We start from the raw sequence: 26,297 nt of genomic DNA, 5'->3' as shown, positions 1-26,297 counted from the left end.
TCAAACTCTCCTTCACTCTCAACAAGCCCACTCACCAGAAGGACGTCAGTGATGGCACAAAATCCCTGAGCAAGAGTCTCTCAACTCCCACCGCCTCTCACTCACCTTTGGAGAACTACAGTTCCACAGGACATCCGTGATCTACACCCTTTCCCCAGCTATTCCAAAGAAAGCACAAGAGTTTCCGTTATGGACCCAAAGAAAAACAGGGTTTTGCTTCCAGACCAACCGTTTCTGCTGCAGCGTTAAGAGACGGGCATCTCCGTTTTGGCAAAAGGCTGTGGCCCAGCCTGGTGCAGCCACCACTGGCAGACACCTTCCCAGAGTGGTGGGAGCCTGATAAGTCCAAAGGTTTCTGCTATCAGACCCACTCTTCCCAGTCAGAGTCAAAGGGCGAGACCACGCTCAAAGAGAACAGAAGGAAACAAAAAAAACAAGCTGTATTTTATACATATTTTTCCAACAAGTAATAAGGGAGTTTCTCCTCCAACTAAATACATGGGACAACACACATCCACAGACCCAGATACTGCTGCTACATCCTCACATGTAAGACAGTACAGCTTCTTGTTCTATGATCACAAGAAAGTCAGGGGTTTGGGGTAGAAATAGTACAGATCACAAGTGTAGAAAATTGAAGACAGTGTATAAAGGGTCCCTAACATAAAGCTTTCCCTCTAATGAGTTCACTTTTTTCCACCTGCACTTGAAGAGAGACACCCCCCAATCACAGGCAGTCACAGCTGTGTAACAGCTCACAGTCTCCCAACGACTCTAAATAAAGGTTCTTCTTTCAAAGGGCTTCCAAGGATTGCTGGATTTTGCCTTGTTACTTTAAAACACCACTGTGCTTAATGAACTCAGACACCTAAAAGAATAAGGTTTGCCATTTACATTTAAAAATTGAGGAAAAGTTGTCTAAAAATATGCTTTTGAATATGACAAAATGCTCCAGCTGCTGAGTTTGGAGGAACATCTCAGAGCTGTGTGGCAGCTTGTCAGCAGAGGAGACAAAGCTAAACCAGCTAAGAAGAGGAACCAGCCCAGACCTTTCCTGGTGCTGCTGGGCTGGTCCCCAAACTCCACTCATCTCCTTCAAGAACACTCAGTGTATTCCAACAGCAACAATCCAGATCTGCTGACAAGGAACCAGCCTCAGATGGGCCAAACACTAAAGGGGGACAGGGAACACATGCCATGGCTGAGAGCAGAGGGACTGCAACATACCAGAATCCACACAAGCGCTAATTAAAGCTTGTGTTTGCAGGGGGGAAATGGGGAATCAACATGGAATCGCCAACAGAGGCTCACAAGACTGCTTGTGTCTCTTATGTGACACCAGCAACAACGCTCTGATGTGCTGCAGAAGCTGACGGCCATGCTGGGGAAAGAAGGAGAGCTGTTCCTTCTGGGAGAAAGCTCCTTCGTGTCATCACCCGTCTCCTGTTCTCCAAAATCTGTGCTGCTGCGAGGACCCAACGCACCACAAGCAGGGAAGTCCTGCAGAGACCACTGAGGCAGCTGGGGCCAGCACACTCTAGAAGGTATTTTTAAGCTTGGCTGCCACAAGCACGAGAATCTCTCCAATCTTCTTCTGCCAGTTCTCTATGTCCTTGGAGACATCACACCAGAGCTCTCCGTGGCGAGGTTCAGGCGTTCTCACAGCGCTTCCTCACCTCTTCTTGTTGTTCCTACGGCGAAGAGAAACCAGGTTTGTCCTGGTTTGTTCTAGCAAAGAACCCAAAATTTAACAGCCCACCCCTCTCCCCCGATTCAAATACTCCTCCAAAGCTTACAGTGGGGTTTGGGGTTTGTTATTTTCACAGGCAATATGGAAGCCCCCGTCAAAATTCAGCAGCAGCAACTCTCCTGCCTGGCTGAACAAGCTGGCCAGGTTACAGCTCAGCAAGTTTTGGCTACGGCAGAGAAATTGCAGCAGAAACTTCCTGTGCGTTACTGCCTGCAGGAGCTCTGTCAAGTGAGAGGTCTCTCTGAATCAGAAATAAACACCCCCATCGTTTCAGGAATATCAGGCAGTAAAAACTGCCGTAAGAGATCAGAACAGGCTGTTCCTCTGGCTGTGCTCACACGCAACCTGCACTTGACACTTGGGAGAAACAGCAACAGTTCCACAAACCCAGCATCGCAATTCTGGCACAATCTCCTCCGAGCGAGGTTGTGTCTTACAGGAGGAAGATTGATTTCAGCATGACTGTGGAGAGCAAAGCAGTCTGAAAGACAGCTCAGCTACAGCCACCACACAGGCCTGTTCATGCTCATTCGTGACCAGGCGTGACAGCCAGCCTCACCTGTGACCATGCAGGCAGCAGCAGCAGCAGCAGCAGCGTGTTCAGCCCAGCACCACGGCAATACCAGGGCTGGGCAACCCACATCAGCCAGGGATTGCTGCTGCCTTGCCTGTTCCCAGGCACACACTCACCTCTGTGCCGTGCTGGAGCTCAAATTTGTAAAAGAACGCCCAGGCATCCCCCAGGTCCGAGTCGATCTTCACTGTCCGGTGGAACCACTCTCTGGCCTTGGTTATTTTACGCTCACTCCAGAAAAGCCTGTTGGGAAAAGCAAAAGGGAGCTGACAAATAGCCTCACTTTAGAGGGAGGTGCCAACCCACAAGAACTCCAACCTAAAGGCTCTACAGGTATTCCAATTTTTCACTCTCTCCAGGAGGAAACAGCAGATTTTTAGGCATCTGTGGACCATCCTGCCACTGAGAAGTGATGAGAGGGCTGAAAAAAACAACCAGCACTTCCTGTTCACTGCCCAGCAGTGAGACAAGATAACTTAGAGGATAACTTAGCCCCAGGCAGAGATAGACTCTCCTGAGAGGGGAAGCATTACTGAGCTCAACCTTTCCTAACTCCTAACTCAACAGCTTTAATTCTGCTGTTCCAGATTTGGTGTGGAAAAAGACAGGATTTCATGCCTATATGTATTCCCACTCCTCCAATTTTTTAGCATTTCAAGTCAGTTTTAGCATCTAACAATTAAATAACTTCTGAAAGCTGGTAATTGCCTGCTGTGTGGTCACACGCTCACACCCACACAGGCTGCTCCATCCAGCGGAGCAGACCTGCCTTGCCAGCCCCACTTTCCAAGGAAAGACGAGCGCGGAGCTTCTGCACTCAAAACCCCAGCCTGGCACCTGCCCCACTGCTGCCATTTCATCCAGGCACTGGCTGAACACTAAAATTTCTCCCCAGTATCGGAACCAGCTGAATCTCCTGGTTTCACTCCTTTGCATTAAAGAGTTCATTTGAGCTATAAGGTCTTTATCAAATCAGCCAGCGCTCATAAAGAGCTTAGCCAGTCATAAAATTATACAGCTTATGTGATTGTTTTTAAGCCCCATAATACTCTTGATTGTTCCATGTTAAACAAACTGTGATTTAAAAGAGCACGAACGATGATAGCAGAGGCTGAACACCTGCAAGTAGTGGCCATTTTCAGCAATATATTTACCAAAAGTTTTTCACAGATGTGTGACACTCTGCACCTACAGGCAAGTCGTGATGGGAGGTGGAAGCTGTTTATGTTGGGATTAGCTGTTAAACTGCCTGAGGTTGCACCAGAAGGGGCCTGGGAGCAGTTTCCATAAAGCAAAAGTTAACATTTTTCTCACTTGCTGCTAAAGCTGAGCAAGTCAGCTGTCAGGATCTGGCAGAACCCAGTGTTGCAGTCACTGGAGTGTATCCTACAGTTTTCTTTGGCTTATAAAGTAGAGTTGTGAAAGAATTGGGCAACTTTGAGCAAAATGCCTCCTGCATTAACCTCTTCCGCTTTCCACAGAGGGAGAAAAGTTAAGTTTGTTCCCATCACAGCTGCTGTAGAGCTGTTCACACATCAGAGCAGGAAGGATATGGCAAGAGTCAATTCTGATAGTGGGTTTTCATCACTGGAAGCCTCACAACTCAATCTGGACAAGAAGACAAATCCTAGTAGATCATTTTCTCGTTTCAGAGAAGCAAACTACAGAATGGCTGGTGGTTTGAATTCTGGGAAGGGCCACAACTGAAGAACACTGACATGATAGAAATTCAGGAGCAGCATAGAATCTAGCTCAGAATAATAAAAAAAAAACCACCTGACAGAATCTAGGATAGAGAGAAAAGATGAAAAATACACAGTCAGCCACATAAAACTTGAAAAATAACCAGCAAAAAAAAAAAATGTCCTTATTTTCACAAATACTTCAATCCCACCCTAAACCACTTAATTAAGCCTAGTTCACCTGACAGCACAGTGAAATCCCTTTCAAGGGACAGAAAGAAAGCAGTCTGCAGGGTGCCAATACCCTGCACTGGCAAAGGGCTCTGTGTGGGTGTATTGTTGCCTGTGCCAGTCCCAGACCCACCAGAAGAGCCCGAGGGCAGGGCTGACATCCCCCACTTGGAATCAAGGGAGGGATTTGCACAGTTACCAGGAGACAGCTCGAGAGCTGCTCCTTGCTTTGGGACTTATTAGAGCTGCTGCAGCCAGGATCACATGGCTGTGCTGGAGTGCAGTGTTTCATCCTGGATGCAGCCACACACCAGACACGGATATTTTTACTGCAAAAAGCACAGGAACTCACTTGGCCACAGCCAACAGGACATGTGGGTCATGTTCACACTTCTTGAGAGCATCCACACTCTTGGTCTTCCGTTGCGGTCGCGCTTCAAGGAAAATCGCCTCTGACCACAGGATTCCTTAATCAAGGCAAGGAGGAAGATTGTTTAGAGTTAGAGATTAACCCTTCCCACCTTGCCATCAGCCAGTGCTCTCTCTTAACACAAGCAGCACTATAGCCCCCACCCCTTTGGTTATCCACCCCCAACCTCACCCCAGATCCCTCTTTGCACATGGACACGTCATTCAGTACCCTGAATTTTTAGCTCCTGTGTGCACAATGCTGGACCTTCAGCTCTGAAGGCCTCTGTGCCATAATTCCTGCAGCTCCAGCGCTGCCCAACCCAGAGCTCAGGCTTTTCACTGAGTGAAAAGTGTGAGACTCTACAAACTCTGGAATGGGAAGGGCAAACCTGCATTTCCAAAGGGAAAGGTATCCATCTGTCTGAACAGGAAACTGAGGTGGTAGAAGTCCCAAAAGGTGCAAAGTACAGTTTGGGAGCAGTTTCAGGGATGCTGGACAGCACCACAGTCTTACTGATGCTGGCTCTGCACACACTGATGAAGGACAGAGTATGTCCAGGAAAGCTGGGTTTAATCCCTAGCTCCTGTCACTGCCAAAAGCAAGGAAGGAAATATGCTCAGGGGAGCATGAAATCTGCAGTTTCTCATGTCAGCCAGCCACACCTGATCACTTCAAAGCAAAGCCTGAGACCTGGTGTCTGCCAGGACTCTTTCAAAGTGTTCTTGCTTCCCATAAACAGCACCACGGGAACACACATGAGCTTTGAGTGCAGTGACAGACTGGAGGGGAACTCTCCTCTTCTTGCTCTTTATACAGAGGATCACAAACACCCATTACATTTCAATTTTAGTCTTTGCACAGCCTGCCCACATCAGCCATAAGCCATGAGGAATCAATGGACACAAACCTCTGGTTTACATGTCTGCAGGTGGCCAACGAGCCAACTCCTGCAGGTTTCGATTCTGGTTTGTTGAGGTTTAAGATAAAGTTGGAAGTGATTTTTTTCTAAACAAAAACTGAGATCCTGCTGCCCATTTCCATAGCAACAGGCAAGATCTGTAAAAGAGCCTGTGGTGGCAAACACTCATTAAGCATTAGGTCATTCACAAAACAAAGCGGGATTTGGGTAGTGCTTTGGTGACCCACTCGCATGGACAGCAGCTTGCAATGAGTTTATCATGTCATAAAAGTCACTTAATTCCCAATTATTTCACTGGGATTAGGCAGCCACCAATGAAATACCTTTCAAAACCCAGCCTGAAGGCAAGCTAAGCTGACTTGCCTGGCAGTAAGTTACTACAATTTGTAGTTATGTGACATCTTCTCCCCAAAAGATGTCAACACATTTAAATAATAAAGTCTTCCTGCAATTCCCCCCCAAAACAGGGAAACATTAGGCACTTTCTCCTCCAATCCCAAAAGGCAAATGTTTCCATTGCTGGTTAGAACCAGCTGACTTACATTATATGACCTATTAGCCCTTTCTTACATGAGCTAAAACAAGCAAAACCCAGGACTGCACGTTTATGGTAAATGACCCCCTAATTACGACTATGACTGAAATTTGCTGCCACCACAAGTCATTAAACTCACAGTGGTGCAACCAGCACAGGCAAACTGGCAACTGGGAATCTCCTTAGGCCAGCTATACTCCCAGGAGACAGGGAAAACACCATTCCTTTTCCACTGAAGTTCCTAACTACAAACACTTAAGTGTTTCTTTAATTTTAAACCTTGGCAGACTTCTACTAGCCTCAGAGGAAAACCAGCCTGTATCCAAAGATGCTTTCACAGGAGACCTGGGGACAAACTGTGGACCACAGATGTAATAATACACTGGACACTGCAGAAAAAATGGAACAACACAACCTGTGAGCTCTCTGGTGTGAGACAGCACAGAGCAATTGTGACTATTTACAAAAACCCTCAACATTTCCTTTGCAGAAAGGCAGCTGACGCCTCTCTCTGAAACACCATATTTTGAGACCTGGCCAGAAAGGACATCTCAGGAAAAGATGTGCCTCTATCAACTGGGCAAAACAACCACGTGCAAGGTAGAAATGAGACCCAGCTCACCTGAATTGGGGCACTCTTGCAACGCCTTGGCCATCAGAGTGTTTGCAATGTTCTTCAGCCCAGCTCGGTACTCCAATCGCACAGACTCCAACCTGAAGGGAGGGAAGAGACTCTGATGAGATTTACGACAACATATTCACTAGGGAGAAACAAACTGTGAGTCACTGGAAACTGCAAACATCTGCCCACATTCCGAATATGTGTAGGTGACTGACATCTTCCCATTCCTCTCCCATCTAAAAATAAACGGGACTTTTATTCTATAATGGCTCAGATCAAAAACAATCTGAGAAGGGGACTGTAACAGAAAAGAAATAGCCCTGGGTTTGCAAGCTTTGTGCACTACAACAATCACCAAAGAAAAAAAACTAACCCCCAAATCCTCAGAGTAGCTGCACAACAGCCAAGATCACCAAAGCATTTCTGCCTGGTGAAATGTCCGCTCAGGGAAGTTGTTAGTCCAGAAGAAACTCTGGGATGGGCATGGTCACAAGTTCCAGGCTCAAATGGCTGAGCAGATGTGAAATAGCTGGCCTGGAGAATGCATTAAATTTTTAGCCCAAATTCAGTTAATCTCCACACAACTCACCAGAGATCTGGATTTTTTGGATTCTTCAGGCGAGACTTTTCCAAGATGGCTCTTGCTCTTGTCAACTGCCCAACTTTCTCCTCCAGCCTGGACAGCAGGAGCCACAGGGGTATGGAATGGGGGCATTTCTTCAACTGTTAAAAAAAAAATAGTACAGCAATAGGTAGATGTGAAAAGAATATTATCACCCTTATAGCAAAGAAATTCCCTCCCTACATCCTCCTGGAGAGTTTAGAAGAAGAGAGACAAAGTTGTCACTCAAATTTCTCCAATTAGTCTTACAGCACAGAAGTCAAGTTTATCCTGTGCCCAAAAGAATTGGGTCAACATTAAGCCTGACCGAGCTATTCCAGCAGCAAGAGAAAGAACACATCTCCCTTAAATCTGTGCTCTTTCTGGAGACAGAGGGCTCTCACACATCCCCAAACCACAGCAGAGTGTGCAGGAAGTCATTAAAATACCGACTCTGGCAGAAACCTGTGTCCAAATTACTTTGATGGTTGTCTGACTTTGAGCATTCATACCCAAGGACACCAATTACCATTTAAAAGAGACAGGAGTGCTCTGTAGGTCACCTCCTTTCACTGTGTGTATCAAAGAGCAGGTGAGGAGGATTTTCTTTTAGGAGTTCTGCTTTTAGCCTTTACAGGTCTTAGAGAATTACTGTGCAATGCCTTTTTTCCTACCTACGAGGACTCAGGCATACAGCAAACTCTCTCAAGCAAGAAAGTGAATTTTGCACGTGGATAATGGATAAGAGAAATTCTTGCTGTTTAATTCAGGGTCCTAATTTGTATTTATTTTTTTAAATTTTTGAACCAGTGACAGAAAAAAATCATCTCTTTGGCTCTCCATTTTGATTCAAAGACAGACATCTCTCCACACCAGAAGCACAAAGCAAACCTGCAGTAACATCCATCTTACCCCTTGATTATAAGCCTCCCGTGCTTTCTCTACCAGCTCTTTTTGTTCCTCAATTTGTCCTTTCATCATCCACAGTTTGGGGAAGTCCTCATAGTGCTTCAGGGCTTCCTCACACAGCTCCTGGGCTGCAGCAATGTTCCCAAGCACCCATTCCAACTTCACAGACTTCATGAAGACCTGGGAGCAAACCAGAGCTGTTTACCACCAGCAGCTACTGAAAAACCATTAGTCTGTCAAAGCAGCGGGTTCCCACTTTCATACATCCATTAGAATGTCATTGATTAGCTACAGTTTGAAGTAAAATAAAAATATCAGGGTGAAATAACAGTGACAAGAGAGAAAGAGGACAGTTGAAAAAATCTAGGATGAAGCACTAACTGAGGGAGAGGAACAGAGTACAGTGATCAAACTAATTTTTCTTTTACTCTGACAAGTTAAAATGCTTTTGTATGAAGAGCTGAAAATCGACAAAGTTTATCATACCAGAGGTAACTGGAGATAAACACAACAGTGTAGGTTTAAACACCAAACCACCCCAGAGCTGTCTTTAGTACAGCATAAGTGAGTCTTCTGTGAAAGTATTTTCTCTCTCTTTTTTCTCCCCAAGAGTGCTTTTATGCAACACAATCATTATACAAACAGCTGTAAACTGGGAATTTCCTGACTTTTGCCATTTGTGTAAAAAACAAATTGAAACCCTTCACTTTATCCTAGGCTTTTTTCCCCCCCATCATGCCACGACCGTGTGTTGCAATCCACTGGAGAAGCCCTCAGTGAAGTGGCCACAGGGCCCGAAAGGCACCGGCAGGGAGCCACATGGTCAATCCCTAAGGCCACGGAGCTGAAGGAACTCCTCCTTCCGTCCCAAATCCCCCGTGGCCAAGTGGCCTGAGCCTCTCCACCCTCCCCATGTCCTCACCCTTGCTGTGGGGGCACTGCTGCGAGCTTTTGCCAGCAGCCTCCTCGCTCTTTCATACTCATTGTTCTCCGACTCGAGCTTGACGGCAGCGAGCCAGATCTCCTCGCTGTTGGGGTTGGCCTGCAAGAACACAAAATGACAGACAAATGCACACAGTGAATCAACAGCAGATTTAATCCTTCGTTTGATCCAGATTAAAATTGAAATCAGAGCTTTGTCAATCCGCAGTAGGATTTTTTTTTTTTTTGGTTTTGTTTTCAGTTCAAGCTCCTCCCAGTCTTCTTTGACCTTTGAAGTTTATAGAAATTCTCCAAAACAGATGGGCAACACAAAGATATATGCCAGTTTGGAAGCTGGATGTTTCTCAGTTGTTGAAAAGAATTAATGCTTGATCTTCTGAACTTCCAGTTAAAATACTGAAAACATCACAGGGTCTGCCACAATGAGACCCTCAGTTTATTACCCCGAGCAAAAAAAATGCAGCATGAATTCCCCACTGAGGTCTGTGAAAGCTCCTCCAATAAAAGTCACTTCAGTGGCATCCATGTCAAGAACTTTTCAGGATGGTAACAAAGAGCACCAAGAACAAATTCAGGAACTAAATATCTTTTACCTTCCATCTCAGGACCTGTCATTTTTTTTTTTGCTATCACAGTTTCTAAGCCTAATTCCCAGTATTAGAACTGCTCTGCCCATCTTTCTTACAGCACTGAGCAGACAATTCCCTTCATTTTGCATTGGATTAGTGGGTTTGGTCTAAACCATAAGTAATACAGTGACCTCATTAATTAGGGCAGACCCCAACCCTTTCCCTGAAGTGACCCAAGACAAGGGGATTCTGATCTGTGACCAGCACAGAAGTCAGTTTTACTACCATAGTGGAGCCATGGCAGTAAAACTGATGGTTTGCAAACTCATATAATCATAGAATGGTGTGGGTTGAAAGAGACCTTGAAGATCATCTCATTCCAACCCCTCTGCCATGGGCAGGGATGCCACTCACCAGGTCAGGCTGCTCAGACCCCCCATCCAACCTGGCCTCCAACATCTCCAGGAGTGGAGCAGCCACAACTTCTCTGGGCAACCTGTTCCAGCTCAGAACCTGGTGTGGTACTACTAAAAGAGGAAGAACACAGTCTTCCAGCTTGCTGTTATTTTACAGGAGAACATTTTGTCACATAAACAAAGAACAGTGGAAGTCTCCACCATTTTGAAAGGCAGCAGAAATCAGGTGTTGACAGAAAAAGCCTCCTCTGTGTTCTTTACCTGTCACACTTAACACCAGCTGACACATCTAACAGACCCACCTGGAAAGCCAGGGCCAAAATGCTTCTGGCTGCTGGCACATCTCCCGCCAGCCACTTGGATTTGGCTCCCATGAGCCACAGCACTTCTGCTTTGGGACAGTGAGCAACAGCTCTCTGCAAAAGAGCCTCCAAGGATTCCCTGGGACAAGAAAGAGCAAGTTACAATCCCTCGAGGTACTGCCAAAGGCGAGATCTCGCACACCAATTTCACTATCACTCAATGCTATAAATATTGTTGCAAAGTCCAGCGCTGTAAACCTTGATAAGTTGTTTCATAACAAGGAAAGGGTGGGGTCTTTTTTCACAAGGGTTCTGAAATCAGCACTCCACAAACAGCTCATTGTCCAGGCACCTTTGTCAGACAGACCCTGTGGAAAGAGCCCGCACACGAACTGCTCCTTTCTCTTTTTGTTTAACAAACCTTAGCAGAAACCGAGACAGGAAGTTTTCCAGAATTATTAGATGAAGCTGGCCTGATCTTACTGAATTTATTTTTTTCTCTTCTGGAAAAATATACTTTCCAGGTAGAACACGGGGCTTAAAAGCCAGCCACCACTGGGAAACACGGGAGAACAACATCAAAAGCAAAGGTGTGTTTGTTCCCAATTAAAAAAAGGCTTGAACAGGCAGAATTCAGCATCTGCAGTCACTTCCACACTACAGCCTTGTTGGCTTTAATAAGGATGATTCCACAGGTATATATATATATGGCCTACTGCAGAGATTGTTTGCTTTGTTCTAAACTTTGGGCAGAAAGCTTCTGACACGTAAAGCTTTATGAATAAACTTTGAAAAGAGCCTGAGCTGTGACAGTACAACACCAATCTTAATTCAGGATGTGATACACATTCACAGTATGTTTAACAGAAAATGCCAGAGATGCTTGGACAACTTCAGCAATGAAGTAGTTTATCTATGAAAATTAAATAAAACACATTTTAGGTGATTTGTATCCCCATACTTTTCTAGAAAAGCCTTCTCAGAGATGACTGTTCCTACCTAGCCTATTCAGAGTTATTTTTACCAAGTAATCCCTATTGCCAAAAACCATTTTATGACTTCATAAAACCTAATGATGTTCCGAGCACAACAATAACAAAGAAGGTCAGACCTGCAAACAACATCAGCAAGTTTCCACCAGCTGCACTAATTCGTGCAAGAAAGCACTTCAGGGATCATCTTGTCGCCTCCCTTCCTCCCCAGCCTCTCTCCCTGTCACAGGGATGAACCCCTCCACGCAGGGATTACGCAGCACACGTACCTGGTTCCATGGTTCTTCTCAAAGTAAGCTGCTCGCAGCCACACGCTCTTCTTGCTCGGGAAAACTTGCAAGGCATAAGCATAAATTGCTCGGGCACACTCCAGGGCATTATGAGCAACACACTAAGGGAAAACGTATCAGAACTAAGTCAGAACCAAGTCAGCTTAGGGGTGCAGTGGAATCGAGAGCAAGAAGGAATTACACATGCATAATTCAACACAGAACTCACTAACTCGGTGTAATCCATGAATTGGGGCATTATGGAGAACACTTACTATCAGCTTTTTAAAAGGAAGCAGAGAAGGAATTTCCAAGCATCCCTCTACACAGAAAAAGTATCCCTGGCCTTTCAGTGGGACTGACACACACAGGCCAGCTTGAAACATTAGTAAGGCATTGGAAAGGCTCTCATGTTTGCACTTCATTTTGTTATTTCACAGGCAAAGCCCTAAGCACCACAGAATGTGCCCCCCACTGCTCAGAGCCCAATTCAAGGCCAGTGAAGTTGGACATTTCTCATGCTGAAATATGCTTTAGTTTTTAGCACATGTTCAAACTATTCCCCTAAAGCAAAGAAAGCCTGGTAAAAGTTTTACCCACTCCCAGTCTTACATTAACTCTTGAGCTACAATGTTTAGGCCTAAAACTCAACTCCCAGCTCCTTTAGTCAGACCTCAATCTCTGCTGACGTCAGACACACACAAAAGAAACCCACACCAAAACCAGTAAACAATCTATCCCAATGTCAGCTTTTTGGTTAGTAAAAATTCAAATCTGCATAAAGCTCTATAGTTTAATAACTTCTTGAGGTACCAAGTGGCCAAAGGCAGGTAGGTGGTGTAGGAATCACAACCACTTTCACTGACAAAGCCATTTCCCAGGCTCCAGTTCAATTTCCTCTGATTAAAAAACACAAACCCCACAACAAAGCAGACAAACCCAACAAAACCCAGCATCACAGCTGGACATACACTGTCTGCATCTTCCATCCAGGTGTGCTTCCGATCTTCTTCCTCAATCCCAATCCCGATCACAGCTCGCATGATCGCCTGGCACGTGGCCACACTTCCAGCTTTATCACACTCCTCAGCATCCTAGAAACAAGAGTAAAACCCCTGCTGGTTTTGAGAGCTCAGCACAAGAAGTTAAACTTTGCAGGGGCGACTCATCATGCGCAAACACGGAGACATCACGGGTTGGGGCCACAGCACAAACATCTTATTACTCAAACACATCTGGACATTAGGTAAGAACCTGCACCCACGAGGAAGGTGCTGGAGTTGCACACAGAGTCACTCAGAAGTTGGTTAAGGAACAGAGCACATCAACCGCATCCACTGAAAAGGAGTAAGTGGGATAATGTGTGACCCTTCCAGCCCAAAAAGTCTCTTCTTACAGCTCCACTACCCTGGGCTGAGCCAGGCAGGGACCTGGCCAATAAAAAAAGTGCAAAAACTTCACAAGGAAGTATTTTAACATCAAAACTACCGACCTTCTTGCAGCTTTGAGATAATTGTTAAGTTTCAGTATGGGCTAAGCAGTAAGTGAATTTAAATGAATACCCCCCAACCAGTGTTAATTCAAAGGTGCAAAGGCTCTCTCAACAGAGCATGTATGAGAAAGTGAAGTTTCCTGACACACAAAGCTTTCAGAAAGCCAAGCATGTCTTGCTTAAACTTGTTGGAAAGATCTCTGATCAGATAACAGAAATGGAACAGTTGTAGTACTGGGAAGGAACTCGAGAAGACCATGTGCTGGTGGGTTTTTTAAAGAGAAATTGAAATTAACCTTTGTTTTACTGCTGCAAAGAAAGCCAGAATTCTTTTAGGTGTTAACAAGGATATCCATTTAATATTAATATCAATGCTCTTAAGTAGTGTGCCAAGAAGATTTTGCTGCCTTGACCCATTGTAAGTGATCTTAGTAGAAAACTGCTTTAAAGACTTAAGGACATATTCAGGAGAAAAGAGGTTCAGTACAGGACTAGGAGAGTATTTCCTACACGCTGCAAATGCAGTATTTGTATTGACTTCTCACAGTACTATGTGACAAAGACTTCTGAGGCAAACAAATACCTTTTAAGCCAAAAGAGACATATGCAAAAGATACCTAAATCCTTTACTGGAGGCTTTAAGCCTCTGTCCTACTTAAGGCAGCAGCTGCTTCAACTTGGAGCTGCTTATCTTCCAAGACAGAAGTAAACCAGATATTTCTCAACAAAACACATATGGTGTTACTCCAGGGTATCACTTATGGCCTTGACCCTACACAGCTTCTTGGTCTCATCTCTTGTACCTTCACAGGGAACTCCACTGATAAGCCAGGTGCAAAATTACTCTGCCTCACAATACCCACCACCAGCAGCCTCCAAAACAGAACTGAAGAGTTCACCTGGGGTCTTCGAGACCAAGCACGTACCTGTATCCACTGCTCTCTGTTGATTTCCACACCATTAGCCCTGAGAGACGTGATGGCTCTGTCAATGATTTTCTCCACCATCTGGGTGTTTCCATTGGCTTCCTCCAGTTTGGCAGCAGTAATCCAGATGTGACGATCCGTCGGAATATTCTCCCGGGCTTTGTTAAGGACTTTACGAGCGTTCTCATATGTCTCCAGCCTTGCCAGCGCGAGCCACAGCTGCAGAGCAACAAAAGATGCACTTGAGAGGAGAACAAGGAGATGACAAGGCTGCCGTATGGCAGCGTCAGCCCACAGAGATAAGCGGCTTCACGCTGTTTGCTACTGGTTGGCAACAGTCCTCAAGTGCTACAAGCAGGCTGCGGAATACCAAGGGGGGATAAGAGAAACAGGCTGCTGCTGCTCTTGAAGCTCAGGTCCTGATCACCTCTAGATATCATCTCCATCTGCTGGGCTGCTGCACTCCTATTTTCTGTTCACATCACCTCTCAAACAGATGAATTTAACACCCTGGTTCAGCGTTTCAGAAACGAGCAACTCTTGGATTCCCCAGGCTACGTGTTCGCGTGTTTTCGCAACTGTCGAGGCACCACACACGACTGAGAAAGTGGCTCAGTGCCTACAGCAGGCACAGCTGTGCACTGCCATGACTAACCTAACAATTACACAGGAAAATGAGGCATGTAATGACCACCAGACAATTAACTCTGGGGAAAAAAGCACAGTCCACTACTCATCACATCCTTCCTGCTGTGGCATGAAGCGTGCGGTAGAAAACCTTGTGCGTGTGGAGAAGCACTGCACCTCACCCTGCCTTTTGTTTGCAAAGCTCTACTGCCAGCCCCAAGTGGTGTGCAGGGGGTTCTTTATTTCACTTTTTTTTAAACTCACTTCAACACTGGTTGGACAGCACTCCACAGCCCGGCTCAGCATGATCCTGGCATCCTCAGGCTCCTCCAGCTCCACGGCTGCTTTCCACAAACGCACCGAATTTGGAACATGCTCAAGGGCTAGAGAGGCAAAACAATTATGTCAGTCATGATAAAGCAGTTTATCACAGAGAGCTGTGTTTTTTAAAGATGATATACTAAAGGATTTGTCCTATTACAGATGAGATTTCCTGAAAGAGAGAAGGGAAGGAACTTTGCTTATATTGGCTCTCGCTTCCACAATGAGAATTTAAAAATCAGAAAATAAAACACTTAATCATTTTAATTGGGAACAGGTTTTGGAAAGCCAAGGGCTTTTTCGCTGCACAAGCTGTAATTGCATCCTCCTCAGTAAAACACCTGGCTGAACAAAGCCTCCAGCCCCAGCAAATGAGCATATGAGGATCTTCAAAATCAGGCAGCTTAATATGCTGGGTCTGCCTTTATAAAAAAGGAGCATCTTCAACACTAAGTAACAACACAGCCTCATTTCTTAGATGTCGAAATTGTCCCTTCACAATTTAGTTTTTCTGTAAGCATCTCCTGGCAGCTTAATGGACCCCAGCTCAGGTTCCCAAAAAGTTGTCCTGCTGCAAAAATAAAACAGGGATGCACAAAAACTTAGAGGTATCGCTGACTCTAACACCCTAAGCCATGAGTACAGAGTGGTAATCCAATATTGACTCCATCTAATTAGGATTCTTTGAGGCTTCCTTAATCTTGTCCAAGAGTTAGCTACTGCTGGTGGAACTGCATTCTCTGCAGCCTGTCCTGCACGTGCTGTCTGAGACATTAAACTTCAAACAACAACTTCACTCAGCCCATCCCTTTCCACCCTCATCTTTTAAAGAGAAATTGAGAAACCAAATGTTTTTTAGCCTTTTGTCATATCACAATTTGCACCCCAGACCACTGGTATCAGCTGCATTGCAGCATTAGTTTCCCTGCTTCCATGGTGACTGTACACAAGCGTGCCATAGCAACAGAGCACTGAGCACATCCGTCTTCAGTAAAGCACGAGCACAGGGACACAAAAACGGGTGGGAAAAGGCATCTAAACCTACTTTGAAACTAGCTGGGCTTCTAGGCCAGGCTGTTCCTTGAAGCATTGCTGCAAAAGCAGAGGAACAGTGCTGAGCCTCAGCTCAGAGCACATCCCAGCTCTACACAAACAGATTTACAGGCAGTGTGCACCGAGGATTCGGGCATTAACCATTTGTCTCAGAGTCTGCAGCAGCAGGAGATTTTCCTGAAGAAGTTAAGTGAATAATGTCGGCTTCCAAGAGCTGAAAGCATCACTCTGCAGGACAGAACATGTTTTCATAAATACAGCATTCGATTTTTAGACCTCCAGATGCATTTTACCCACTCAGCTTGTGGGCTCCCCAGTCAGATTTGAGGCTTTAAAAACTCCAGAGGTTCTGCTGGATGGTAGGAATGCACACAGCCAGTAGAAAGGAGAAACATGTTATGAAAGGTCACACTTCAGTGACATTATCTGGCAGTCAGGCTTTTTTATTTTAGAAGAAATAATGGGTTATACTGCCACTTATTTAAGGCTGGATATACAAACAGCTCCAAGCACCGTGTTACTGATGTTCCCTAGGCAGCAGAGGAGCACTGTGAAGCTGTTAATAGGCAGAAACAGGGAAGAGAATGATAAATCCTGTTCTATTCCACTAACAGCTTTTAGCAGAGATTAAGTAGGTGGCTCCAAAAACTGAAGCAAGATGTTTTTCTCCTTGCAAATACCATGTCTGAAGCAAAGCTTGGTACTCAGTGGGCAAGTCACTGCTCTCACACAAGATTCTCCCATACCTCAGCTGGACTCACAGGTCTATTTCTGCTCCTGTAAAAGTGTTTTTCTGTTCAGGACCTATGACTGTTCCTGAGAAGGACACACAGTGTCAGAGGAGTGGCACTTCACAGCACGTTGCACTGCTGAGCCAATGGAAATTCAAGACGATACTGAACTCTCAATATCTGAACTCTTACAACTTCAAACCCAGGAACCTTGAAGTGCCTTTAGTCCACATGGTAGTAAGATGTCATTTCACCAGAGGTGTCCAATTTTATATGCAATACTAAGAGGTAGGAGGCAACTGATTCCTTTGAAATTAAGTCATTCAACACTGTAGACTGCTTCACAATGATTTCATAAATGCACTAAATCCAGACCCTTTTCCCTGTCTAGATTAAATGCAATTGATACAATTCAATAGTCATGAAGGATCTAATCCCTATTGATACAGGCACAGCTACTTTAAGTAATTGAAGAATCCATGCTATAAACCCATGAGGAAGATGCGGGTTCAGGACAACACAAACTGCTGTTAAAGAATTCCATGAAAGTGGAAAACCTCCCAGTGCAATGCAAGAGAAGATGTAAGGTTTTAGGTAAGCACCACAGAGAAAGGCTGTTAGTCAGGAACACAGAACAAAGCCCCCAGCCCACCAGGCTCGGTGATGCAAGAACCCCAAGGACTCCAAAGTTCCTCCACCACGAACCACTGTGGTCTCTAACAGGCGACAAGCAAGATGGAACTCAAAGTCCAGAATCTTTTCCAAACAGTATCACAAGGTGACAGCTAAAACACCCTTTTATTCCCTAGAGCATCGTTTTTTAATTGCTTTCATCTACTTGTCTAACTTTGAATCAAGCTGGAACTGGTTTTGGCGCGTGAAACGTCATTTTGGAACTGTTCAGTAACAACAGCTTTCTGCTGAAGGATGTTTTACAATCCTCTACTCCAACCCAATAGCAGCAAGTTCCACCATTAGGGCACACATCAGCAACTGTATTTCCCCCAAGGAAGCAAGCAAAGCACTTAAACTTATGGACACATCTTGAACAACTTATACTGCAATACACACAGTGCAGTGTTCAGGCTTCATTCCCTGACCCCGCAGGAGCTCTCACCTTTCCTAAGGACACGTTTCTTGGCACGGATATCCGTCTCCAGCTCTGCTGCTCTGATGTAGATCCGGACAGACTGGGGAAGGTGGCGGACAGCCTGGGCCACAACAGCCTTGGCCGTATCCCCGGGCTGAAGCCGAGCAGCTTCTAACCAAACATCTTCACTCTGTCAGGAAAAACAACCAACCTTCCTTTACATCAAAACAAGAACATAAAATCAGAGCTTCTGGCTAAAGAGGTGTTTTGTAATACTGCAGACAGCAAAGCTGTATCAGACACAGCCTGAATCGAGCTTAACAGAGGGTCTGCTGCTCATTAACCACAACCTTTTCCTACTATCCTGCCAGGAACAGCAGGGAAGCGAAGCGATTCTGACCTTGGGGCACATCTCTGTTCCTTTCATGATGAGGTTTCGAGCCACCTGGAGTTTGCCAGTGACCTCCTCCAGCCGGGCTGATGCTATCCAGGCTGGTGGGTGGTGAGGATTGGTCTCTCGGACAGATTTCAGCAGCAAACGGGCTTTCTTGATATCACTAAAGGAGGAGGAAAGACAGGCAGGAAAACCTTCAGCACAATATCAAACAGTTCTCCTGAACCAGTAAGTGGCTTTCCAGCCAGTTCTTCACAGCCACGCTCATAATGCACAGCAACTGTGACCTCAAATGTTTCCACACTGGTGACACAAATTGCCTTCTACCAAAACAAGCTTACAGGCACACATTAACACAGAGAGATCAGTGAAAACCGGTTAAGGACTTAAGCAAGATTTTTGGGAATTACAGCTGGGCACTTGCAGTCGGAAGCTGATGAGCCCAAGTGTTGATGTAAGTCAAGAATTAGTATCAATGTCTGCACATATCACTTGCAACTTAAATGGCAATTCTTTATGGAACAAGTGTCAAACTTCAGGTTAAGGAGGTTTTCACAGGTTGTCAATCAAGCCTAAATTAGCAGCACACAGGTACAATTAACCAGGTTATTTCCTGGCTGGCAGGCAGCCACACACTGCCATCACTCTGGCATGGAAATAGGGATAGAATGGAAACGATCCCCACAATTGATGCATCCAGGTCAGACAGCAAACACCTCAGCCGAGAGACTATACCAGATCTCACGTTAAAAGAATTCATCCTCAAAAACTCACCTGGCATCTCTTACAAATGAAATGCCAGCTGAAAGCGCCCGCTCAGATGGATTCCCATCTACAAGTAGGATCACTGCCACCACTAAGAGGATAAATCTGTTAATCCTTCTTAAACTTACTTGATATCTCCTCCGTGCGTGGGAATCATCGAATTCAAGTCTGTCAAATATCCTTTTGGATCCACTACAGTCTGGCCACTCACAGAGTCCGACACCTGGGAAAGTCAAGTCAGAGCTGCCGAAATGACCACTCACAGCCCCACAACACTAACCACTGGAAAGCCCTTTTTTTTTAAGTATAAACCACATTTAGATGGGGAAATCAATGAAAAAGAGCAGAAGTCAGCAATTTAAGAGTAATATTTTTCAGGAGCTTGTCCTGCATCCCTATATGGGATGGAGGAGATGCTTCCTTGGTAACACCACCTGTGGTGTTTGCCTTAAGTCCACCTCTGGTATAACCAGGCAGTCTGTTCTCCCATAATGACCAAGAATTCCAGGGACAAATTGTTATTTCTAAGGAAATTCTACTCGTGTTGATTGCACGAGATTTGGGGAGGAGGCATACAAGGTTATTTCAGGTGTTCTTGGGTCTTCTAAAACCCAAGAGAATTAAAGATTTGTCTAAAACCAGGGTTTAAATAGCAGCACAACATCAATCCCAGCTATACCAGATCCTACCTTCCCCCCATCCTTACCTGGCTTAGCCTCATGTCCATCAAGGTGTTTCTGGCTTGGCCAATCTTCCTCATATCCAGTTCGCCTGTGCCAGGTGTCATTAAGCCTGGTGTCATTCCTCCTGGGTATGGAGTATTCAGACCCCCTGGATATGGAGTATTCAACCCTCCAAATTGCTAAAAACAAGAGTGAGAAATTCACTCCTAAAACATCCTTTAGATTTCAGAAATAATTCAGGTTATTGGCTGATCTGTTCTTCCCCAGCCAGCTGCAGGACACAGATGCCAAACTCCCACATGAACTTCTGAAATGGCTTCCCTGGATCACAAAACATTTCTCATACAGAATTTGCAAATCTGTAGGTAATTACTCAAGTTCAGTCAAGTCAGTGAAATAAGCAGCAAGAAATTGAAAAATTCAAGCACAGGCATCTAAACCTGGCACATTTAAACAAGAATATCCCAAACTTTTATTTTGTGTTCCATTTTTGCAAGATGTTGATGTAACAGAAATGGATGCTGGTTATGCTCACCAAAACTCCCTATCACCATTCTACAGCCAGAGGAAAAGACAATGAACACTTTCTTTTAAACATTTCATTTTTAGCCCAAAAACCAGGCTCTCCCTGCCTATCCTCACATTTTCTCTAGCAATGAGTGTGCACTGAAAGGCTCCAGCAAGCACAGGAGTTTAACATCCAGAGTTCCTTTGACAGACTCACAAACCACACCAAGTTTTTTTGGTCAAGTACCTTTTTTTTTTTCAAAATCCCCATTTAACCCTCATTTCTAACTTTAAATTTGACCATGGCTCCCCCAGGTTTGCTGTGTACTCACTGTCTGACGTGGGTCCACAGTAGTGTGATTCTCCCCTGACTGTAAATGCTTTGCAAAGAAGCTGTCGGGGACAGGAGTCAGCTTCTCATAACGGGGATTCCTCTGACGCTTGTTCCTGGCGTCTCCAACCTCTGGAATACTCAGCCACTCCTCTTCTGTAACCTCTGCTAATTTCCTCTGTTCAAACAGGAGTTGTCGTCAGTATTTGCTGCAGAAATTTTCTTTTTGACTGTTCTAACTCCTTAATAGATTTATTTTCTTGAAATAATTCAAGATCAATTAAAGACTTAAAGGTCAGATTTTTTTTCTAATCCAATGTACAAAAGAATTAGATGCCTTTAATTAGAATTTGGGTTTAGTCCAGACCGAGATTCCAAATCAATTTTGTTATTAAATTCAGTGCTGCAAGCACTCAGATTAATCCTAATGCCTGCAGCACTGAATGGTTTATTACTAATCATCAGACAACAGCTTAAACAATACATTTTATTTAAAAGAAGATTTAGAGGCAGGAGATCCTGCTCAGTGACTCCTCCAATGCCAATAAGTTATTAGTCCCCCAAAAACAGAAGTGTAACACCTTCAATAAAGCACAAAACAAAAGTCCAGTATCAAAATATGTAGGAATTTCACCACCCTGTGTATCCACAAGAACAGGATGAATTCCAACACAAATTAATTCTACTCTGGAGAATAACAAAGTGCTTGTTAGCCAACACACAGGATCTGAGCACAGAAACACCCACACAAAAGAACACACAGGCACCTCTCATATCTCACAAAAAGTCACATTTCAGACATTTTTTGTCCTTACTTTCAAGTCTGAGAATTGCTGCTGAATTTTGGGTCGCTCCATACGGTATTTCTCTATTTCCTCTTTTTCTCGTTGTTCCCTTAGGGAAAGGAGAGCTGAGGTTATGCTCAAAGTGACACTTGGCAAGTCTTTAATCAGTGTTGCTTATACAGAAAAATGTGTTTGATCAGAGTTAGAGTATTAAAAAGGGCATTTCTTCCAAGTTGTGATTATCAACATGAGGACAGATGCCTTATCAAATAAGACAATAATAAAGTGTAAAAACAGACATCTCCAATCAAGAGACCTTCAGTCTTTCATCTCTTCTTACCTATAGACCAGGCAGTGAGTTTTACACATAACACCCACGGTTTACAAGGCATTACCTGCCTCTTTTAACAATTTCCAGTGCATTGTGCAGCTTGTGACGTGCCAAAACCAGTCACTCAGCATCTCCCCACACCACCTTAATGAACTATAGAGAACTCTTAATTAACTACAGTGAAGTCACTCAACCACATCCTCAACTCTCAAAGCAACTGGTGCAAAGTAGCCTTAATTAACCAGAAAACACCCCATCCCAGTGCTGCAGCTTATCCTACCTTCTCTCTTTCCTGCGTTCATCCATCCTCTTATCCAAAGCTGCATAAATAGCATCTGCTTCCTCATCATCTTTTTCATAGGGACCACTTGAGAACAGGCTCCCAGCGTAGCCATTGAACTGTGAATTTGGAGAGAGACAGAGAAAAAAAGCAGGAAAAAAAAGCAGTTTAAAGCTCCTGTTCTGTTCCTGCTACTGCCCACCAGTCATCCAGAGCACTGAGACTGCACAAGCAGGCTATTTCTGACAGCATTGCATCAGACTAACACAGCCCTAAATAAAAGCAGCTTTCTTCTACCACCCCAAGTGTTTATTCTCCCACACCATTTGAAGCAAAACTGCTTCAAAATTGCTTCTCTTTCAAAATCGCTACTCTTTCAAAACAGCTTCTCTTTCAAAATTGTTTCTATTAAGCAATAAATGAGATCCCAGGATAGAAAAGCCATTTTCTTCCATTAACCACTTTTTCTTTTTCAACCAGCAGAAGCAAACAGAAAGAATACCACAACACTCAACTAACCACAGAGGGATCTAAACATAAGAAGGCTACACAGGCCACATAAGGACAAACACAAGTCACAGAACCATTTAGGTTGAAATGGACCTCCAAGATTAGCAAAGTCCAACATTGTCAAGGCATAAAAGCTTAGATTTCATTTGTGGAGAATAAAAAGAAAAAATACATCACCTGAAATACCTAAACTAATTTTTATTTATGGGTCTTTTCCCAAGATTCTCAGGGCTCTGTATAGCTAATTAAAATCTGTCAATGTAATTAGGTTAATAAAATAAATGTAAATTATACAGAAATTTAATGTAATATATAATAGGTACAATACATATTTATATATTTTTCCTATTAAAATACATAATTCTATCAATTATATAGAAAATTACATATCTGTATAGATAATTAAAATATCTATAGATTAGATTATAAAAACATAAATTATATAGAAAATATTACATATACTTTATAGATAATATTTTATATATCTATATATATTTTATAGATAAAATATATAATTCTATAAATTATATAGGAAATTATTTACCTGTATAATTAAAATCTGTTTAGATTAAATCAATTAAATAAATATAAATTATATAGAAAACACAATATATATTATATTATAGATATTGCATATATTATAGATATTGCATATATTCTAATCTATTATGATATAGCATATATTTATATATTCTATTTATAGATATTTTATATTATATATTAAGCATTACATATTATATATTTATTATGTTATATATTTTATATATTTTTATATACATATTTATATATTATGTTATATATTTTACATATATAGTATATATAATTCTATAAATTATACAGGAAATTATCTATCTGTACAGATAACTAAAGTCTGTATAGATTAAATAAATATAAATTATATAGAAAATATAATATATAGTATACTATAGATATTTCATATTATATATTAAGTATTATGTATTATATATTTACATATGTTATATATTTTATATTACATATTTATATATTATATGTTATGTATTTTATATATATATCTAATTCTATAAATTATATAGAAAATTATCTCTCTGTATAGATAATTAGACCACAATATGTGGACCAAGGCCATAACAAAACCCTGTAAGCCCCACACCACTGTGCACACTGAGGCCTCAATAAATCCATAAGGAAAAAAGGAAATGCTTCCTGCAAACCACAGGAAATTCTGGCCTTGGAGCTCAGGGGAAAAAACACGGGCAGGGCAGTGCAGAGCTCGTCACCTCGTCGTAGTTGGTGTCGTTCAGGTCCTCGTCGTCGTCATCGGCCGTCTGGTTCTTCTTCATCTGGTCCCCCACCGTCCTCTTGCCGGGCGGGGCGTGCCGGTCGTCCACGGGGTCGTTGGCATCGCGGGCAGGGCCGATGTCGGAGCGGGTGGTGAATCCCGTGGCTCTGGGAGGGGGACACAAACCAGCGGCTGCTCAGCTCACTGCGACCCCAGCCTGTCCCAGCCCCGGCTCGGAACAGGCGAGGGACAACACGGAGCTTTCGTGAGAAGGGCATCGGCCACAGTGTAAAGTCTGGGGGAGGAAAATGTCCTGAGGATCATGGAGTGGCTCGGGTGGGAAAGGACCTCAAAGCTCACCCCCTGCCATGGGCAGGGACACTTTCCACTAGAGCAGGTTGCTCCCAGCACCGTTCAACCCAGCCTTGCACACTTCCAGGGATGGGGCAGGCACAGCTTCTCTGGGCAACCTTTTATAGGGACAACTTGATCCACGAGGGCACTGCAACCACCCGGCTCACTGCTCTGCCATCCCGCGCCCAGCCGAGGTGCGTGAGACACAGCGAGCAGCTGGCCCTGCAGGCTGCCAGGCACCCGGCCCGGGGGTCTGGGCGCAGGGATGGGCCCACTGGGGCTCCTCTGAAACCCCACACCTCGCCTGGCAGCAGCTCCCGGGCACAGCCGGCAGGATCTCCCCGGGTGAAGGCACAAACAAAGTCGGGGGGAACAAACACAACTCACCCCCACCAAAGGACGCCCCGGCCCCCATCGAACCCCCTCACTGCCCCCTGCACGGATGCCCCCAGTTTGACGGTGTGCCAGAAGGTCCCACGGGCACAGAGTGGGGAAGGGCACAAACCCTTCCCGCAGCGGTGCCTGGAGCAGCCGGGGCCTGGCTCGCTTCTAAACACAAACCCGCCCGGCTAAAGAGGGGACGGGGACGGGAGAGGGACACCCAGGCGGGCGGGGAGGGAACGCGTCGGGGAAGGCCCAGATCGGGCCCGAGCGGCGCCTCACCCGCGGCCCAGCCCCGGCACATAGCCCAGGGGCGCGGGCATGCCCAGAAACGGCTTCTTCTTCTTGTTCATGGTGCCGGTGCCGGTGCCGGGAGTGGCGAGGAGAGAGCGGAGCGGGGCCGGGAGAAGCGACCGGGAGGCGGCGGCGGAGGCGGAAGCGGCAGCGGCGGAGGGAGAGGGCGGGGCTCCCACCGGGGAGCAGCGCGCCCCCTGGCGCCCTGGAGGTCCCGAGCCTGGGTGAGGACGGTGGGAATAACGGGAGTGCTGCGGGATGGGAATGATGGGGATGGTGGGGCAAGGTGGGCATGAGGACGGTGTGGATGAAGGTGATGAAGGTGATGGGTGTGATGGGGCTGAGGGTGGGGGTGCTAAAGCTCTTCTATCATGGAACTTGTGAGCTTCGCTTCCCCCCTCCTTCTGCTTCCCTCCCACCAACAATTCCCAAGACAAATTATCTCTGGGAGCAGGAGCAGGTTTTCTGCTCATTCCTTCACCAGCCTGGGGTATCTCACCCCCATCTTTGCTGTGTGGTGACAGCAGGGTTGGCAGTGCCAAGGGAGCAGGGCGTCCCAAGGGGACAGGGAGCATGGATGCACCCTTGGGGTGCATGGATTGGCCACCTCTGCTCATCCATCTTCCCAAGGAACCTGAGCCTGTCCCAGGAGCTCCTGCCTCGGTTTCTCCAGCTGGATCATTGGGCAGGTTTCTCCTGCCCACCCACAGCCGGTGCCAGGATTAATTACCTGCCACCCAGAAAGTCTCCAGGTGACCCTGAAACCATGCCCATGACAGAGAGCCAGAAGGCTCAGGAGAGGCTCAGGGTCACAGATCACAGGGGCAAGGGCAGTGAGAAGCTGCAAAGGGGCTGTTTTGGGAAGTGTCCCACAACCCCTCCCAGCACCAGCCCTTCCTCCCACTGCCAATCCCTGCCAGGTCTGGGAGCAGAAACCAGCTGCGGGGAAGATAAATAGCCCCATTTTGCATGCTAATGGCATCCCAGCCCCCAGCCGCTTCCCATCAATCTATTTTTGGGTTTTGCTGGAGAGGGAATAAATAAATAAATAAATAAATACAAAATCCCTTTTGCCAAACACTTGGGCTGGCAGAGCGGGAGGGAGGCTGCAGCATCCCAGCAGTCCTGGATGGGCACCCTGGAGTGAGGGCAGAGCCCACGGGAACATCCTCAGCACCAGGGAGAGGTTTGGGGCCCCTCGACCCCCCAGCCTGTCCCAGCAAGCCCAGCCTCCTCTCCATACCCTGAGGAGCTGCATCCCTGCTCCAGCACATCCTGTGCTATGGAGCACCAGCAGGTCTTCCCTGTGGGCTGGATGGGGGAAATTTGGGAGGTTGTCAGGGCAAATTGGGTCATCCCATCTTTCCAGAGGATGGAGGACAAATGGGAGCCCACCAGGGACCTCCCCGACCCATGGGAGGATGGGGAGAGCAGGGAAGTGCCCAATCTCCTGGAA

General features: G+C 45.3%; 1 protein-coding gene across 1 annotated transcript; it reads right to left on the bottom strand.

Annotated features, from left to right (window-relative positions):
- Positions 1-421: 421 nt before the first annotated feature.
- PRPF6 (pre-mRNA processing factor 6) lies at positions 422-24,977 on the bottom strand. Its single transcript, XM_050314136.1, has 21 exons — positions 24,830-24,977; positions 23,811-23,979; positions 22,042-22,160; positions 21,461-21,539; positions 20,647-20,823; positions 19,831-19,986; positions 19,253-19,347; positions 18,366-18,522; positions 17,993-18,155; positions 15,035-15,153; positions 14,144-14,362; positions 12,697-12,819; positions 11,726-11,847; positions 10,465-10,603; positions 9,158-9,277; positions 8,239-8,415; positions 7,315-7,448; positions 6,726-6,817; positions 4,590-4,704; positions 2,441-2,567; positions 422-1,691 (listed from the first exon to the last, which is right to left on the bottom strand). Exons 1-21 carry the CDS (start codon positions 24,898-24,900, stop codon positions 1,650-1,652), a joined length of 2,715 nt encoding a protein of 904 aa, XP_050170093.1. The 5' UTR covers positions 24,901-24,977; the 3' UTR covers positions 422-1,649.
- Between the last annotated feature and the right edge of the window lie 1,320 nt (positions 24,978-26,297).

The sequence above is a fragment of the Myiozetetes cayanensis genome, unplaced genomic scaffold (genome assembly GCF_022539395.1).
Source record: "Myiozetetes cayanensis isolate MyiCay16 unplaced genomic scaffold, myiCay2020 scf19, whole genome shotgun sequence".
In the NCBI taxonomy this organism is placed as follows: Eukaryota; Metazoa; Chordata; class Aves; order Passeriformes; family Tyrannidae; genus Myiozetetes; species Myiozetetes cayanensis.
Note: the sequence above shows the minus strand (reverse complement) of the source record. Positions and strands in the feature narration are given on the sequence as shown.